The 16,082-nt window shown below is 46.7% G+C and overlaps 2 protein-coding genes across 25 annotated transcripts in view; one reads left to right on the top strand and one right to left on the bottom strand.

The window, feature by feature from the left end:
• Positions 1-1,227: 1,227 nt before the first annotated feature.
• Positions 1,228-4,156, top strand: LST1 (leukocyte specific transcript 1). 5 transcript variants are annotated; one of them, XM_086369417.1, is made up of 4 exons: positions 1,228-1,434; positions 2,774-2,893; positions 3,137-3,159; positions 3,699-4,126. In XM_086369417.1, exons 2-4 carry the CDS (start codon positions 2,776-2,778, stop codon positions 3,840-3,842), a joined length of 285 nt encoding a protein of 94 aa, XP_086225543.1. In that variant the 5' UTR covers positions 1,228-1,434; positions 2,774-2,775; the 3' UTR covers positions 3,843-4,126. The 5 variants fall into 5 exon arrangements, with proteins under 5 accessions (XP_086225543.1, XP_086225542.1, XP_086225545.1 ...); XM_086369416.1 differs by having other exon boundaries at positions 1,240-1,377; XM_086369415.1 differs by lacking the exon at positions 1,228-1,434 and adding an exon at positions 2,261-2,403.
• A 350-nt stretch (positions 4,157-4,506) lies between these two features.
• The window catches only part of NCR3 (natural cytotoxicity triggering receptor 3), a 33,095-nt gene continuing 21,519 nt past the window's right edge, over positions 4,507-16,082 (bottom strand). For 3 of the 20 annotated variants that reach the window (XM_086369371.1, XM_086369373.1, XM_086369375.1), the window contains 5 exons: positions 6,973-7,019; positions 6,784-6,840; positions 5,035-5,379; positions 4,757-4,864; positions 4,507-4,623 (listed from right to left, as the gene is read on the bottom strand). In XM_086369371.1, the coding sequence (XP_086225497.1) occupies positions 4,577-4,623; positions 4,757-4,864; positions 5,035-5,379; positions 6,784-6,826 (543 nt within the window). In that variant the 5' untranslated portion in view covers positions 6,827-6,840; positions 6,973-7,019 and the 3' untranslated portion in view covers positions 4,507-4,576. Of the gene's footprint in view, positions 4,865-5,034; positions 5,380-6,783; positions 6,841-6,972; positions 7,060-12,268; positions 12,470-16,082 lie in introns of all 20 variants that reach the window. The other 17 variants (XM_086369374.1, XM_086369376.1, XM_086369366.1 and 14 more) reach the window with 9 other exon arrangements.

Here is a 16,082-nt window from a genome sequence, read left to right as displayed (position 1 = left end):
TGCACTCTGCAATGGAAGCACGAATTCTTAAGGACTGCTAGGGAAGTCCTATATAATTATGCTTTTAATCCTGATAAACACTCTAAGAGGAAACTGAGGCACAGAGAGGTTAAAGAACTTCTATAAGGTCACACAGGAGTGGCAGAGTCAGGATTTGAACCCAGGTAGTCTGGCTCTATACCGTTAACCACAAGACAGTTTAAAAACTGAGTGCTGACTTCAGATTTGTCCATTTCAGGGTATGTAAATCTTGCCTTCCTCACCAACCCCCTAAAAAAGAAATGGGGAAACAAATACTGAACTCGAGTCAATGATAAGCATAGTAAAGGGTTTAGAGGTAAAATGTACTGATGTCTGCAACTTTGAAAAACATCAAAAAATGAGATGGATTGATAGATATGTAATAGAGCAAATATATGGAAGAATATTAATTGTAGAATCTAGATGGTAGGAATGGGTTCATTGTATAATTCCTTCAAATTTTTTTCTGTTTGAACATTTTAATAATAAAACATTAAAAAAAAAAATATTGGCCTACTGTCCTGCATGGGGAACACTGTGGATGGGGGAAGGGAAAGTAGCAGAAAGTTTCTGAATTTGGAGGAGGAAATGCAAATGCTTATGGGCCCAGGCACCAGATCTTCTCTCCAGTCCTTGTTTCCATGTGAGCTCCCCAGTCTTCACCTTCCGCAAGGACGAGGTGTGCCATCCTCCAGCATCCGTCTCCCTCTCCTTCATCCAGGTCTCTGTCCAGAAGGCCTTCGACTACTGCCCTTACTTACTTTTGCGCTCAACATCAGAATGCTGCTCCCTGCAGGAAATCCACCCGGGTTGCCTGCACCTCCTTTCCCAACACCAGCTTGTTGTCAACTTTCTCTTAGATCTATCAGCAGTGCTCATGTAGATCTAGTCTGGCTGTCTCTGTCTCCTGTTGTTCATCCGTCAATCAAGTGCCCTGTTAGATACAGCTCCAGAATACCAGGAGAGTTACCCAAATCCACCAGTTTGTCTTGGGAGCTGGGGGTGTATGTTCACACACACCAGGATCATGGCTCTCAGGGACCCAGTATAATTGGGAAAAGTGAATCAGGGCAGGCATCTAGAAGGTACATGATCACTGAGACTTGCAGGATCAATAGGAGGGCTGGGGTGAAAGGGGATGACAGGCTGAGTTACAGTCCTGGGAGTCTGAAAGGAAAAGACGTTGTAACCCCAACCCTCAGAGCCTAACTTCCTCTCCTGATCATGCTGGGGAGGAACCCAGGCTGGGGGAGAAGTTAAAAGAGGGGAGGGGCAGGAATGTCTAAGACGGCAACACCACTCCAGGGCAGCTCCGGCCAGTCTGCAGTCCGTTCATCTGCAGGCCACAGGCTCTGGGTAAGCTGGGACCCTCGGGGGAAACCCAGGGAGAGGACAGTCATACCCCAGAGTGAGGTGAGTCTAAGATAAGGGAAGGGAAAATATAGTTTTGAGGTTCCCCGGGCCCTGGAGGACTCCTCTGTCCAGCCTCTGTCTTTGTTCCCCAAAGAAGTGTAAACCATCCTCTTCTGCCCCCACTTCCCAGCATGGCCACCTCAGGCCCTCCTCTCCACCTCTGCTTCTGCTCCCCACCCGCCACCCCTACCCAGGAATCCTCTTTAAATCAGGTCAGTCTCAGTTTCCACACACTGGTCAGTGCATCTGGCTCTGGTTGAAGTCAGCAGCCCCTTCTTTGCCCTCAAACAGGAACCAGTGGTTGTAAGACAGGAAGTGCCTTAGGGGAAGTTATGGGCCCCAGACACTTCTCCATGCCCCACTTTAGCCCCAGCAATATCTGCTCAAGGAGAGCGGCTCTCCACACCAGCCAAGCTGGGGCCCCCCTTTTCCTGAGTTGCTCTGCCAGGTGGTGCTAGACACCGCCTTCCCTATTTTCCTGCCAGGCCTCGGCTCCTCCCTCAGCCTCCTCATCAGAACTTAGAGCTAGCTGGTGCTGGAAAGGCTCCTATGAACCAGCTCGTCAGCTTAGGGTAGGGGAAAGGTGGTAGGCTCTGGAGCTGGACAGACCTGGCCTTGAACCCCAACTCTGCCTCTTCTGGGCTGGATGTCCTTGTCAGGATCCAGCCTCGAGTCTCAGAACCTTCACCAAGGAATGGGCACCATAGTACCCTACAGTGTTATGCTGATTAGCAGTGACAAACAGAAAGTGCCCTCCCCCACCCCATTCGGGGTTAATACAGATCTAAGGCTCCCCGGCTTGGGAAACTATTGTAACAGAGACACCCGAGTTTACAGATGAGGAACTTGGGGCACATGATTCACCCCAGGCCATTTAGCCTCGAAGAGCTGTGCTAGGTTTCCCAACCTACAGGCTAGTCTTCAGTCCTGAAAGCATGAGGGGAGATGGCAAGGTAACCCTCTGCACAGGTGGGTGGTGGTGCACAGGGAGCAGTGGGTAAAAAGTGGTGTGTGCGGTTCGTGGGTAGGTGGCCAGGGCCTCTTGGGACCAACCAGTGCTGGGGGAACAGACTTCATGGGGAGGCCCAGAGATGGCAGGGGTGGCGGTGGTAAGCTTCTGAAGGGTGAATGGTCTTGGGAACGAGTGAGGTAACCGGTGAGGGATGGACACCTATGGTAAGAAGTGAGTCAACACAGTCTGGGGTGAAGAATCTCTGGGAGAATCTTTTTTGTCTCTAAAACTATCAGAGGGAGAAGCTGAGATTCACAACAGATGAGGGGGATGGGGTGAACTGAAGCAAAAAAAGTTCCCTCTAATATTTACCCCTTTTCCCTACAGGAATGACGTGGGAGAAAAAGAATTTGTACCTATTTGGGGGTTTAGGGCTGGGGATGCTCCTGCTTCTGCTTCTGTTTGTGGTCGTTCTGTTCATCTGCCTGTGTCGGCTCCACAGGAGAGGTGAGCCCCACCCGCACCTCCCTCATTCCCCCTCTGTGAGGAAGGGGGCAGAAAGCAGATGCAGGGGGGCGGAGACAGTCCCAAGAGAGAGGCCGTGGCTTAGGCCGTGGCTTTGGCCGTGGGAACCCCAGGAGGTTGGCAAGTGAGGAAACACCTGGTGGGGGTGGGGAGAGTGTGAGCAGGGCTGGGAGGTGGCACAGGGGGCGGGGCACAGCCAAGCTGAGCTTCTTCTTTTCCTTCCAGTGAGGAGGCTGGAGAGAAGCTTGGTGAGTCTGGGGGCAGGGAAGAGGGTGAGGGGGCAACAAGAGGCGGTGGAGTTGGGGGAGCAAAAGGCAGAAAGAAACGGGAGCATGAGGGAGACAGGAAATAAGAGAAACAGAAAGAGGGAAATAAGGAATGAGAAAAAGAGGAAAGGAAAGGCGTAGAGATGGAAAGAGGGAATAAGACAAAGGAGAGAGGAGGGAAGAAATGAGGGAGATTGGAGACAGAGTGAGACAGAGAAGTCAGAGTGAGAATGAGAGGCACAAGGAAAATGAGAGAAACCAAGAGAAAAAGGAGGAGAAGGAGATTAAGCATGATGAAGTGGGAGAAAATGAGAGAATGAGAGAGATACGAAGAGGAAAGGACAAGATAGACTGAAAGAGAGGTGAAGAGAGAGCTATAGATGGAGCACAAAGAGAGGCAACGAGGTAAAAAATTTTTAAAAAGTGGCAGTGGGAGCAGGGAGTGGCAGAACTTAGGGAGGGGGTGGACAGAGCAGGGAGACTCCTGGGGACCCCGTCAGTGCCCTCTGTCCGGGCCCCAGGTCCAGGCCTCAGAACAGGAGCTCCACTATGCGTCCTTGCTGAGGCTGCCGGAACAGGAGGGACCAGACATCCGAAAAAGGGAAGGCAACAAGGAGGACCCCAGCGGGGACTATGCCTGCATCGCCGAGAACAAACCCACCTGAATACCTGCAGATGCCTCCCCCAACCCACGGCCATCCCATGGTTCACCCAGTTAAGACCATGGTCTCGCCACCCTCCGTGTCTCAGGCTTCATCTATTTCAAGCCCCAGCTCCACAGGGCCAAGATCAAAACCTAAATTACTGGGACTTCCCTGGTTGTCCAGTGCTTAAGGCTCTGGACACGTCCACTGCAGGGAGCACAGGTTCGATCCCTGGTCAGGGAACTAAGATCCCACCTGCCGAGTGGCCAAAAATAATAATAAAATGGCCTTTCTTAAAAACAAAACAGAATCCTAAGTGATTTATCCTCCCACTCATTCTGGGGTCAGGTAGGGGGATTCACTGGGTGAGGAAGGGTGTTTGGGGACCCAAGCTCCCCTGAAGCTCAGAGAAGAGTATTTGCCTGTGGGCCATTGACAGTAGGACCAGTCATGTCAGATACTCCGCTCTTCTCAGGACAAAGGGCTTTAGCCCTTTGGGCAGGAGAGAGAGGTGTGCTGAGTCCCAGGATGGTGGTGGGAGGGGGCAGGATTGCTAGGAAGCTCCCTCCTTGGACCCTTCCAGACAAGATTTAGTCGCAGGAGGTAAGAGTTGGGAAAATCCAGAATGGGACACATTGGAGCATCTGGAGATGGAGCAGGAAATACACAAGACTCATAAGAAGGATGATGGGGTAGAGAGGAATTTATTAGGGTCTCTTGAAGAACTTGGGATCACTGGGGTCTGGAATCACTCATCAGAGGCCATCCAAGGAGTGACAGGGTGTTCCCTTGTGACAGTGGTCTGGAGGAGAGGCCACAGGAATCCCTCAGTGCTGCAGCCCTCCTCCTCCTTCTTGGTCTCTATCTCTGCTGGCTCCAGCCTTCTCACATGCCCTCCCATCTCCATGCCCATGTGTCCCGGCTCCAACACTCACATTTGCCCTGGTAATACATGCTGCTGCCCATAGCCACCGAGAGAAAGCTGAAGGCATAGAATCCAGCCCGAAGGAGGAGGACTGTGCCAGCCGCTAGCTGAGGAGGTCCTGCATGTTGTGGGGGGTTTGGGGAGGAGGGGGAGAAGGGCTCAGGAGAGGAGGCCCTGGGTAGAAGTGTGCAGAGGCTCGGGGAGGGCAGCGGGCCTTGGGGAGGGACTTTCTACTATCAGGGAGGGTGGGGCCTCTAGTCAAGGGGACATGGCTTTCTGGCACCTCACCTTCCTCCACCACCAGCAGGGTCCCATTCCCTGTTCCGACACCCAGGCCCAGCACCTCCACCCTGCACACGTAGACTCCAGTGTCACGGCCTCGGGTGTCCCAGATGTGCAGCTCAGCCTGGTGGTCACAGAGGAAGCGGGAAGAGGGGAGAGGGGCCAGGCGGCCCTGGAACTCTGCGGTCTCATTCCTCACCTCCATCCCTGGGGCCACTTTGTCCCGGTACCATGTGACAGAACCAATGGCCAAACTCCCTTGGCTGGCATTGAAGGAACAGGGCAGGAAGGCGGGGGACCCCTCCTGGGTACGGATTTCAGGGGGCTGGGACACCCAGAGAACACAAGATCCTGGGGGCAGAGAGAAGACACAGAGGAGCGCCTTCCCAGTTACTCCAGAGAGAAAAGACCTGAGAGCTTGTGGTAGAATGTCCCCGCTGTACGCGCACCCCCAGAGGGCCCCCAGGGACAAGTACTTTAGATGCCCCATTAAACCCTTTTTACCAATCTAATTTCTTAACATTGCTTATTAAACAGTTTTTCAAATTATTTTTCATACCAACTCTTACCCTCTCCCATCATTCTCTAGCTCCGTCCACTAGTAACATTTTGCTGAAATTTAACTTGTCACAGTTAAAGTGAAGCTCATTAATGAATGTGGCTGCCTAGTTAACTAATATCATTAATTATATTATTCCAGGTATTATTTTAGTACTGATAGCATTCCGCACCATACCATCTTACTACTGTTTTTTTTGTTAAAGATCATTAAGTAAATCTCCAGGTAAAGCCATGGCTATAATTGATGGGGATCCCTAGTGAATTCATGTAAATCGATGAATTACATCAACTATTAAAATTCTTGATTAAATTCTCCAGTTAATGAAATTTACCACTCATTCTTCTGTTTCAGTGATTCTCAAGCTTGAGAGCTCATTGGAAACATCTGGAGTGTTTGTTAAACCAGATTCCCAAACCCCACTGCTGGAATATTTTATTCCGTGGTTCTGAATAAAATATTTGAATTTGCCCTAGGTCCCTGCTGATGCTGAAGCTGTAGGTCTGGAGTCCACATTGCATTTAGTTAATGAGTAGATTGGATAATTAAAATCAGTTTCATTAAGAAACTTAACTTAGATTTAATTAAATTCCTAAACTCCTAATTATATCTAAACCCTAGATAATAAGCCTAGTTTAATAAGCTTATTAAACTCATCGAATTAAAACTGACCCCTTAAAAAAATCTGACCCCTTCCTTCAAGCCCTTTTTTCTGGTTCTTTAGACTTTATCTTGTTAGGAAGTTGGCTGGGAAGAAAAAGGCTTCCCTGGTGGCTCAGATGGTTAAAAATCTGCCTGCAATGTGGGAGACTCATGTTCAATCCTCAGGTCGGGAAGATCTCCTGAAGAAGGGAATGGCAACCCCCTCCAGTATTCTTGCCTGGAGAATCCCATGGACAGACGAGCCTGGAGGGCTACAGTCCATGGGGTCGCGCAAAGAGTGGAACACAGGTGAGCAACTAACTTTCACTGGGAAGAAAAGAGTTCTAGCATGGAAGCTGGGGAATGACCCTCCCAGCGGGTGACACGGAGGGAACTGCAAACTGGAGGAGTGCACCGGGTTTCAGCTTTACAGAGGGACCCCCTGCTTTCAGCCCCCACCCAGTCTGTTCCCCTGGGACATCTGTGTCCAGCCTCCCCATCCTTCCTCCTCCCAGCCCCACACCCCTCAGGCTCCTGGGAGAAAGCCCCGTCACCTGGACGGATGATGATAAAGATGAACAACAGCATCTGGGCCATGTCGGAGGGTGTTCCTGTTGATGAGGAGGGACATGAGCAGTGAGGTCTGGGTGGAGGAGAATGACCCACTACTTGTGACCAGGCCTTTGGTCACTGGAGGGGGGTGGGGAGCTTCCTATGACACAGAGGACTCACACATTACTTACCAAGGACCTTAACTCCCTGGGACCTCAGGCATCGAACGCATCCTTCCCTGAGGAAAGAGGATGCTGCTGACGGTGATATCTGCATTGCTAGGAGGAGGGGGCAGAGTGGGGGCCGGTTGCATAAGTGTTTAAGGGGAAGGGTGTGGCTTAGATGGCTGGTAATGCTTAGGTGGGTGGGTGGGTGGATGGGTGAGATCAGGATGTGGTTCCCCCATCTTCTGAGGTTCAAGAAGACTAACCCTTTACCAAGAATAAGCCTCCAAGAGCTTTTCTGAGCCCAGAGCTAACCCACTTCCCCTCCCCTTGGCTCAACAGCACCCAGGTCCACCCCATTCATTCCCTCCCCTCGAGTTAGGGCCCTCTGCTAGGGCTGCTCAAGAAATTCTGTAAATGAGAGGATTAGCAGAAGTCAGCTGACTGGTGGCAGCGGCAGTGAGTTGCCAGAGGCTTTGTCTGGAAGCTGTATTTGCACAGCAATCACCCTGTTTTGCTGGTAGCTCAGATGGTAAAGAGTCTGCCTGCAATGCAGGAGACCTGGGTTTGATCTCTGGGTCAGGAAGATCCCATGGAGAAGGAAATGGCAACCCACTCCAGTATTCTTGCCGGGAAAATCACATGGACGGAGGAGCCTGGTGGGCAACACTCCATGGGGTCACAGAGAGTCGGACACAACTGAGCGACTAACACACATACACAGTTTCACTTAGGCTGTGTTGACTTGGGTGTAGCTGATGGACAAGTTTGGATTCATTCAGATTCAGATCTCCATTAAAGGAATACACCTCTCAAAGAGGTCCACTTGACCAAGTGTGTTCTACACAGATTCAGGTAAAGTCACTCATCTTTATTATTTTATTCATTCTTTAGCTAACATTTCTTGAGAAATTACAAGGTGCCCCCACTATGGGAAATGCATTTTTCACAGACACAAAGGAAAGGAGACACACTGTGGGACTTCCCTGGTGGTAGAGTGGGTAGGAATCTGCCCGTTGATGCAGGGGACATCCCTTCCCTGGTCCGGGAAGGTTCCACCTGCTGCAGAGCAACTACTCTAGAGCCTCCTCGCTGCAACTACTGAACCCATGTGCTGCAGCGACTAAAGGCCACACACCTAGACCCTGTGCTTTACAATGAGAGAAGCCACTTCAATGAGAAGTCTGCACACCGCAACCAGAGTAGCCTTTGGTCTCCACAAATAGACAGAACCCTCGCACAGCAACAAAGACCCACACGGCCAAGATTACTTAATTTTTTTTTTAAAGACACTTTGTGTTACACATAGGTCCAAAGTTACACAGGGATTAGTACAAGTGTGCCACACGCTTTTGTATATGTATTAGCCACCTACATGAGATAACACAACATGTAGAAAAGAAAGATGACATATACGAACGCTGGGTGAAATCTGCCCAGCCCTCACCGCACAGTTTTTCTGTGACTCCCTTTATAGCGGTCCATATTCTTTCTTTCTGACCAAGTTTCTTGCTGTTTCACAGCACACTCATAGATCATGTAGTTCTCCATCTTCCACAGCAGTGATCTGGAGCTTTTTTTGGATAATTTGTAATTTTATGGTTAAGAATGCTGACTTGGAGTCAGGCTGTGCTCAAAACGCCAACTCTCCTACAAACTAGTTACCTAATCTTGGACAAATTATTGAACCTCTCTGAACCACCTAGACAAGCACAGGTACCTCACAGTCTGGGAAGGACTGACTCAGCCGTTTAGTGAGCGGAGTGGCAGCCTCTTCAGGGTCATCTAACCAGAGGGTGTGGAGATGAGGTGGCATAGCAAGGCAAGGACCGCCCCCTGGTGGCCACAGAGCATGTGGCGGCCTGAGGCCCCAGTACAAGGCTCTTCACAACTGGGCCTTAACTGCAGCTTTCGCTCTGTTCCATACCTTGCCTTGTCCTGTCAATAACCCATCCTCACACCCAAAGGGTGAATGTGAAGCAAACTGTCTCTTCCACTCAACTGTGAGAATCCCATGATTTGGGGAAGGAGGGAAGGTCACCTCCTTCCTGGGTGGGAAGGTCACACCACCTGGAGTGGGGGTGAGGGGCTGAAATGGGCAACTGGCCTGAAGATAAAACTCTAATTCACAGACTCGATCACATGGCACTACTCCATGTCTCAGGGCAATGAGGCTTAGAAGTCAAGGCAACGTGAACGGGAATAATGGTTCCACTACTTACACATCTGTAAAATGGGAGTAGCTTTTGTCGGTTTCCAGACCCCACTGTAGCGCAGAGTCAGTGTATGTTATGTTAGCCTTTATCTCCCTCCCAGTCCTGGGCGAGAATGACCAGTGGTACAGTTGGGCCTGAACTCAAAGGTTTTTTGCTCTTTCCACCTCTTTTTGCTACCTAAGATTTCCAATATCCCAAAATGTTGTGGATTCTGAAGACCGTACTTGGCTTGTTTTAAAGACCATCTAGAATAAATCCTGGTGTATGTGTGGATTCAAGGACCCTATTCAATAACTCTGAGAGCCTCTAAAGAACTTTAACCTGTGCCAATTAGCTCAGCAAAATCAAGGATGGAATTTTTCTTTTTTAAATAATTTTGCTTTGGGCTGTGCTGGGTCTTCTTTGCTTTCTGCAGGCTTTCTCTAGTTGCAGCACGCAGTGGTTACACTTGGTTGCAGTGTGCAGGCTCCTCATTGCGGTGGCTTTTCTTGTTTCAGAGCACAGGTTCTAGGAGCACGGGCTTCAGTAGTTGCGGCTCCTGGGCCCTAGAGTTCGGGGCTCAGTATTTGTGGTGTGTGGGCTTAGTTGCTCCACAGCATGTGGGATCTTCCCAGACCAGGGATCGCACCTGTGTCTCCTCCATTGCAAAGCAGATTCTTATCCACTAAGGGAGTCTTTGAATGGAATTTTTCAAAACAAACTTTTACCAGCTACTTGAGAAGAAACACAAGAAGTAGGAATAAAAAAGTTGTGGAATGTATGTATACACATCTCGCTTGATAAATCTGACAGTGGTCTGCCTTGAGGCTGGTCAGGGCCAATAAACTCCCAACTTAGAACAGGGAAAGAGGTGAAAAAACAGAAGAGTTTCTGGAATCATAGCACAGGTGACCCCATCTCACCTAGTGTTTCCTCCTCCAAGTGTTGGCAAGGGTGAGACGTGGGGAACTTCTCCAGTCAGTCAGTTCAGTTCAGTTCAGTCGCTCAGTTGTGTGTGACTCTGCAACCCCATGGACTGCAGCACGCCAGGCTTCCCTGTCCATCACCAACTCCCAGAGTTTACTCAAACTCATGTCCATTGAGTCGGTGATGCCATCCAACCACTTCATCCTCTGTAGTCCCCTTCTCCTCCCGCCTTCAATCTTTCCCAGCATCAGGGTCTTTTCAAATGAGTCAGTTGTTCGCATCAAGTGGCCAAAGTATTGGCGTTTCAGCTTCAACATCAGTCCTTCTAATGAATATTCAGGACTGATTTCCTTTAGGATGGACTGGTTGGATCTCCTTGTAGTCCAAGGGACTCTCAAGAGTCTTCTCCAACACCACAATTCAAAAGCATCAATTCTTCGGTGCTCAGCTTTCTTTATGGTCCAACTCTCACATCCATACATGACCACTGCAAAAACCATAGCTTTGACTAGATGGACCTTTGTTGGCAAAGTAATGTTTCTGCTTTTTAATATGCTGTCTAGGTTGGTCATAACTTTTCTTCCAAGGAGTAAGCAATTTTAATTTCATGGCTGCAGTCACCATCTGCAGTGATTTTGGAGCCCAAAAGAATACTGCCACTGTTTCCACTGTTTCCCCATCTATTTGCCATGAAGTGATAGGATCAGATGCCATGATCTTAGTTTTCTGAATGCTGAGCTTTAAGCCAACTTTTTCACTCTCCTCTTTCACTTTCATCAAGAGGCTCTTTAGTTCTTCTTCACTTTCTGCCATAAGGGTGGTGTCATCTGCATATCTGAGGTTATTGATATTTCTCCCACAATCTTGATTCCAGCTTGCGCTTCATCCAGCCCAGCGTTTCTCATGATGTACTCTGCATATAAGTTAAATAAACAGGGTGACAATCTACAGCTTTGACGTACTCCTTTCCCTATTTGGAACCAGTCTGTTGTTCCGTGTTGTTCCAACTTCTCAAGTCAAGTCCTTATAAATATTTTTTGACTAATTAATGGCTCTCAGGTTATACCCTCAATCTCTGACCATGACTTCTCAAAGGTTCACCCCACCTTTGGCCTCTTTTAAAAAAAAAAAATTTACTTGGCTGCACCAGGTCTTATTTGGGGCATCTTTCAGTTGTGGCTCATGGGATCTTTCGTTGAGGTATGTGGGATCTAGTTCCATGACCAGGGATCCTACCTGAGCCCCTGCAGTGGGAGTACAGAGCCTTAGCCACTGGACCACCAGGGAAGTCTCTTGCCTCTCTTTCTCGCTGTCACGGTCCAACTCCCTCACATTCACCAAGAGCAGGCCCCTGGCTCTCCAGCTTTCTATTTCAACCTCTGCCATCTCTCTGGAAGACTTAATGTCCGTGTATATGATATTTTTATATACAGATATAAATATATACAGTAAAGTTCAGTTCAGTCACTCAGTCTTGTCCTACTCTCTGCAACCCCATGTACTGCAGCACAGCAGGCTTCCCTGTCCACCACCAACTCCTCAGTTCAGTTCAGTTCAGTCGCTCAGTCGTGTCCGACTCTTTGCGACCCCATGAATTGCAGCATGCCAGGCCTCCCTGTCCATCATCAACTCCCAGAGCTTGTTTTTTCACCTCTTTTCCTGTTCTAAGTTGGGAGTTTATTGGCCCTTAAGACAGACCACTGTCAGATTTATCAAACCAGAGATATCTGTACATCCATTCCATAACTTTTTTATTCCTATTTCTTGTCTTTCTTCTTGAGTAGCTGGTAAACGTTTCTTTTGAAAAAATTCCATCCAAGGACTTCTCTGGTGGACAAGAATCTGCTTTGCAACGGAGAAGACATGGGTGCGATCCCTGGTCTGGGAAGATCCCACATGCTGTGGAGCAACTAAGCCCACACACCACAACCACTGAGCCCTAAACTCTACAGCCCATGAGCCGCAACTACAGTAAAGTACATAGATCTTAAGTGTAGAGTTTGATGACCTCTGGCAAAGATACGAGCCCGTGTAAACTGCACTGCAACTGATATACAGATCATTTCCATCACCCCAGAAAATTCTCCTATGCCCCTCTTTGGTCAATCCTTTTCCTCTCCCAGAAGCAACTACTGATTTATACTCCTATAGATTAGTTTAGTCTGTTCTTTTAAAAAAAAAAAAAAACAATATTCACTTACATGGCTGTGTCAAGTCTTCGTTGCGTCATGCCGGATCTTTCTGCGGCAGCACACAGACTCTCTAGTTGTGATGCACCCACTCAGTAGCTGCTGATCGAGGGCTCCAGAGCACATGGGCTCCAGTAGTTGCAGCACACGGGCTTAGTTGCTCCGAGGCATGTGGGGTCTTAGTTCCCTGACCAGGGATTGATCCTGAGTCCCCTGAATTGCAAGGCAAATTCTTAACCACTGGGCTACCAGGGAAGTCCTAGTTTAATCTGTTCTTGAACTTCATACAAATGGAACTCCTGTACCCCGCTTCTTCCATTCTGCATAATGCCTGTGAGATTCATCTGTTTTGATCTAGGTATATCAGTAGTTTGTTCCTTTTTGTTGCTGAGTGGTATTTCATTTATGGATGTATCACACCTTGCTTATCCATTCACTTGATGATGTATTAGGTTATTTCTATTGGTTGGGTATTACGCATACATCTCCTGTGAACATTCTTGCACATAATTTGCCAATTATTTTTCAACACACCAATTTCACAGTTGCTTTGCCTTGTCTACTCCAACTATCACCCTGACTCTGTGTGACCCATACCTCGGATCTTTTCTCCATCTTACCTCTTCTTTCTCAAGGACACAAAAGCAACCAGACCTGAGTCCCTCTGGCTCCTGTACCCGCCACACGCGCTTTCACACCATTCTCCTGTTGGTAGACTTTTGCGTTGTTTCTCCTACTTTCATTCAACTAACTGAGCATCTACCATGGGCTTACCCAGGCAATTCTCTCAAGATGCTTCCCTGGTGGCTCAGATGGTAAAGAATCTGCCTGCAATTTGCGAGACCAGGGTTTGATCCCTGGTTTGGGAAAATCCCTTGGAGAAAGAAACCGCACAGCCACAGTTTTAACCAATGCTATTCTCAACCTGTATCTCCATCTCAATCTCCAAACTTTGCCTCAGGCCTTTTTCTGAAATCTGATATGCTCTCTAGGCATATCCCCCAGAATGTTCCACAGGCATTTCAAAACCATCAATGTCCACCTAAACTGGGTCAGCCTTCTACATTCCCCACCTCAGTGAATGGAAACACAATCTACCCAGACATTCAAAGCAAAATCCCGGGACTTGTCCTATGCTGCCTTCTCCTTCCGTTCCCCATCCAAACAATCCCCAAATGCTAATCACTCTGCCTCTGGGATATCTAAGGGTCTTTCTCTGCCTCTTGGTTCTTACTTCTAGCTAAGGCCCGCATCATCTCAAGATGAAACCAGGACATTGCTTCTCTGATAGACAGTGGTTTCTTCTCAATATCCATTCCACGCCTCCCCCTCTGAGTATCAAGGCTCATCCATCTATTTATTCAACTATGCCTTTACTGAGTGCCTTCCTTGTGCTAGGCACCCTATCTTCATCCTCCCAGATCTTGCTCTCACCTCTGTCCTTGTCTCTCATACGTCTCTGTCCACAACTCTTTTTTGTCTCACCATCTTTATCTGGTGTCTTCCTATCTCTCTACCTGCATGCTGCATCTCCTTCTGCTTTCCCATCTTTCTCCACATTGTCCCTCCCCATCAGGACACCTCTTTCCCCTACTCCATCTCTTACCCTCTTTCTCCCTGATTTCCCTTTGAGTGGGAGAATGAGTTAATGATGGCAAAGTGCTCACCTTTCCCTCTGAGGACTGATCACCCCGCCCCCACCACCCCCACTGAGAAACCTTTCCTAACACTGACACTTAGCTGGCTGGGACCACTTCTGGGTGCCTGAAGACTCTTGTGCAAGGATTCCTGTTTTTTAAAAAATGAATATTAGAGGAAGGCTTTACCTTACATCTGTCAGAAACTGATAAATCAAACAAGCACATAATTACTAAAGACATGAAAGAGTGAAAACAGACAATTAACAAGCTTGATCGAATGGGACTACGTAGAATATTAGAATAATTAGAAAATATCCATTATTTTTAGGTACACAGATAGATGTTAAAAAAAAGAATCAAAATCATTTAGAACACAATTCCTGACCAACATCCATGACAACATAAAATAATAACAAGAATATTTATCATGGGCTTGGAAAATTTACAACTGCATTTCTGGGACTTCCATGGTGGTCCAGTGGTTAAGACTTCACCTTCCAGGGCAGGGGGTGTGGGACCAGTCTCTGGTCAGGGAGCTAAGATCCCACATGCCTCATGGCCAAAAACCCAAACATAAAGCAGAGTAACAGTGTAACAAATTCAATAAAGATTTAAAAAAAGAAGGCAAACATTCTTTTTAAAAATGCATTTTTAATATATTTATAAGCTTTAAAAACATACTTCTAAATAATTGAAATGTTAAAAAGAAAATATAATGGAATTTAAAATATTTTGAATGGGAGTTCACTGGTGGTCCAGTGGTTGGAATCCAGTGCTTTCATTGCCAGGGTCTGGATCATCCAGGAACTAAGATCACACAAGCCGCAAGGCATGGCCAAAAAAAAAAAAAAAATTATTTTCAATTGAATGGCTGAAAACACTGCCTATCTAAACTGCTGTGAGATGTAGCTAAAACAATTCATGGAAGAAAGTAAATGTGAGGATTAGGAAAGAAAGTTTGAAAATCAATGAACTGAACAGATATTTCAAGAAATTAGAAAAAGTACACAGAATAACGACCCAAAATTTAGGATGGAAATAATAAAGATACTTTTAGAAATTAATGAACTAGAAAACAAAGAAACACTAGAGCAGAAAAATACATATTTACAGAGACTACTTATATTAAAAAATCTCCCATCAAATTGGTAAAGCATGAAGAGAAAAGGCATACACATACACACAGAAAAGTAATTTATAGGGAATGCAATATCTGATACATTACATATTTATATTACAAATTTTGATAAGACAAAATAACTTTCTAGAAAAATATATAACCAAAACTGACTCAAAAAAAAATTAGAAGCCTGATATACCTAAAACCATTAAAGAAGTCGAATCAGACATTCAAAATTTAACCACCAAAAATATCACCAAGCCCACATAGCTATAAAATCATCAAAACAAAGGTCACTCCAATCATATAAAAATTATCCTGAAAGTGAAAGTCGCTCAGTCATGTCCAACTCTTTGGGACCCAATGGACTATATATTATAGTCCATGGAATTCTCCAGGCCAGAATACTGCAGTGGGTAGCCTTTCCCTTCTCCAGGGGATCTTCCCAACCCAGGGATTGAACACAGGTCTCCCACATTGCAGGCGGATTCTTTACCAGCTTTATTAATATTTTTTCTCACATCTATGTTCATAAAGGAAATTGTTTAATAACTTCTCTTTCTCAAAAGCCTTGCCTAGCTTTTGGAGCAAGGTTATATTAATCTTATGAAGTAAGTTCAGAAACTTTTTCTGTTTTCTGACCACCACAAAACTTTTTCTGTTTTCCTAGTGGTCAGAAAACAGACCCTAAAAAACCTAAAACCAGAATTTACTAAATAGTATAAAACTTAACCGGGAGTTCCTTGGTGGCCTGGTGGTTAAAACTTCTTGCTTCCACTGCAAGGGGCATGGGTTTGACAATTAAAGCATTTTACAAAAGCTGTTCATGATAAACAATGACTCAGATTTTTAAAATAGAAAATATTTCACAACAGTTATCTATGATTTAAAAAATTAGGACTGTATATAAAATGCTTCCTTCTCTCATTAAATTTAGTGCATATTTTTGAAATGATTGTCTTTTTTTCCCTTCTACACCTCTCCTCCTGTTCCTCTTAATACCCCCATGTTACCCATCATCTTTTCTGGGGATACTTGCATTTCTGACAGGCGTCCTTCCTTCACT

The sequence above is a fragment of the Bos grunniens genome, chromosome 23, assembly GCF_055505025.1.
Source record: "Bos grunniens cultivar Pamir isolate PY7600 chromosome 23, Bosgru_T2T1.0, whole genome shotgun sequence".
Classification (NCBI taxonomy): domain Eukaryota; kingdom Metazoa; phylum Chordata; class Mammalia; order Artiodactyla; family Bovidae; genus Bos; species Bos grunniens.
This window is presented reverse-complemented; position numbering and strand designations above follow the sequence as displayed.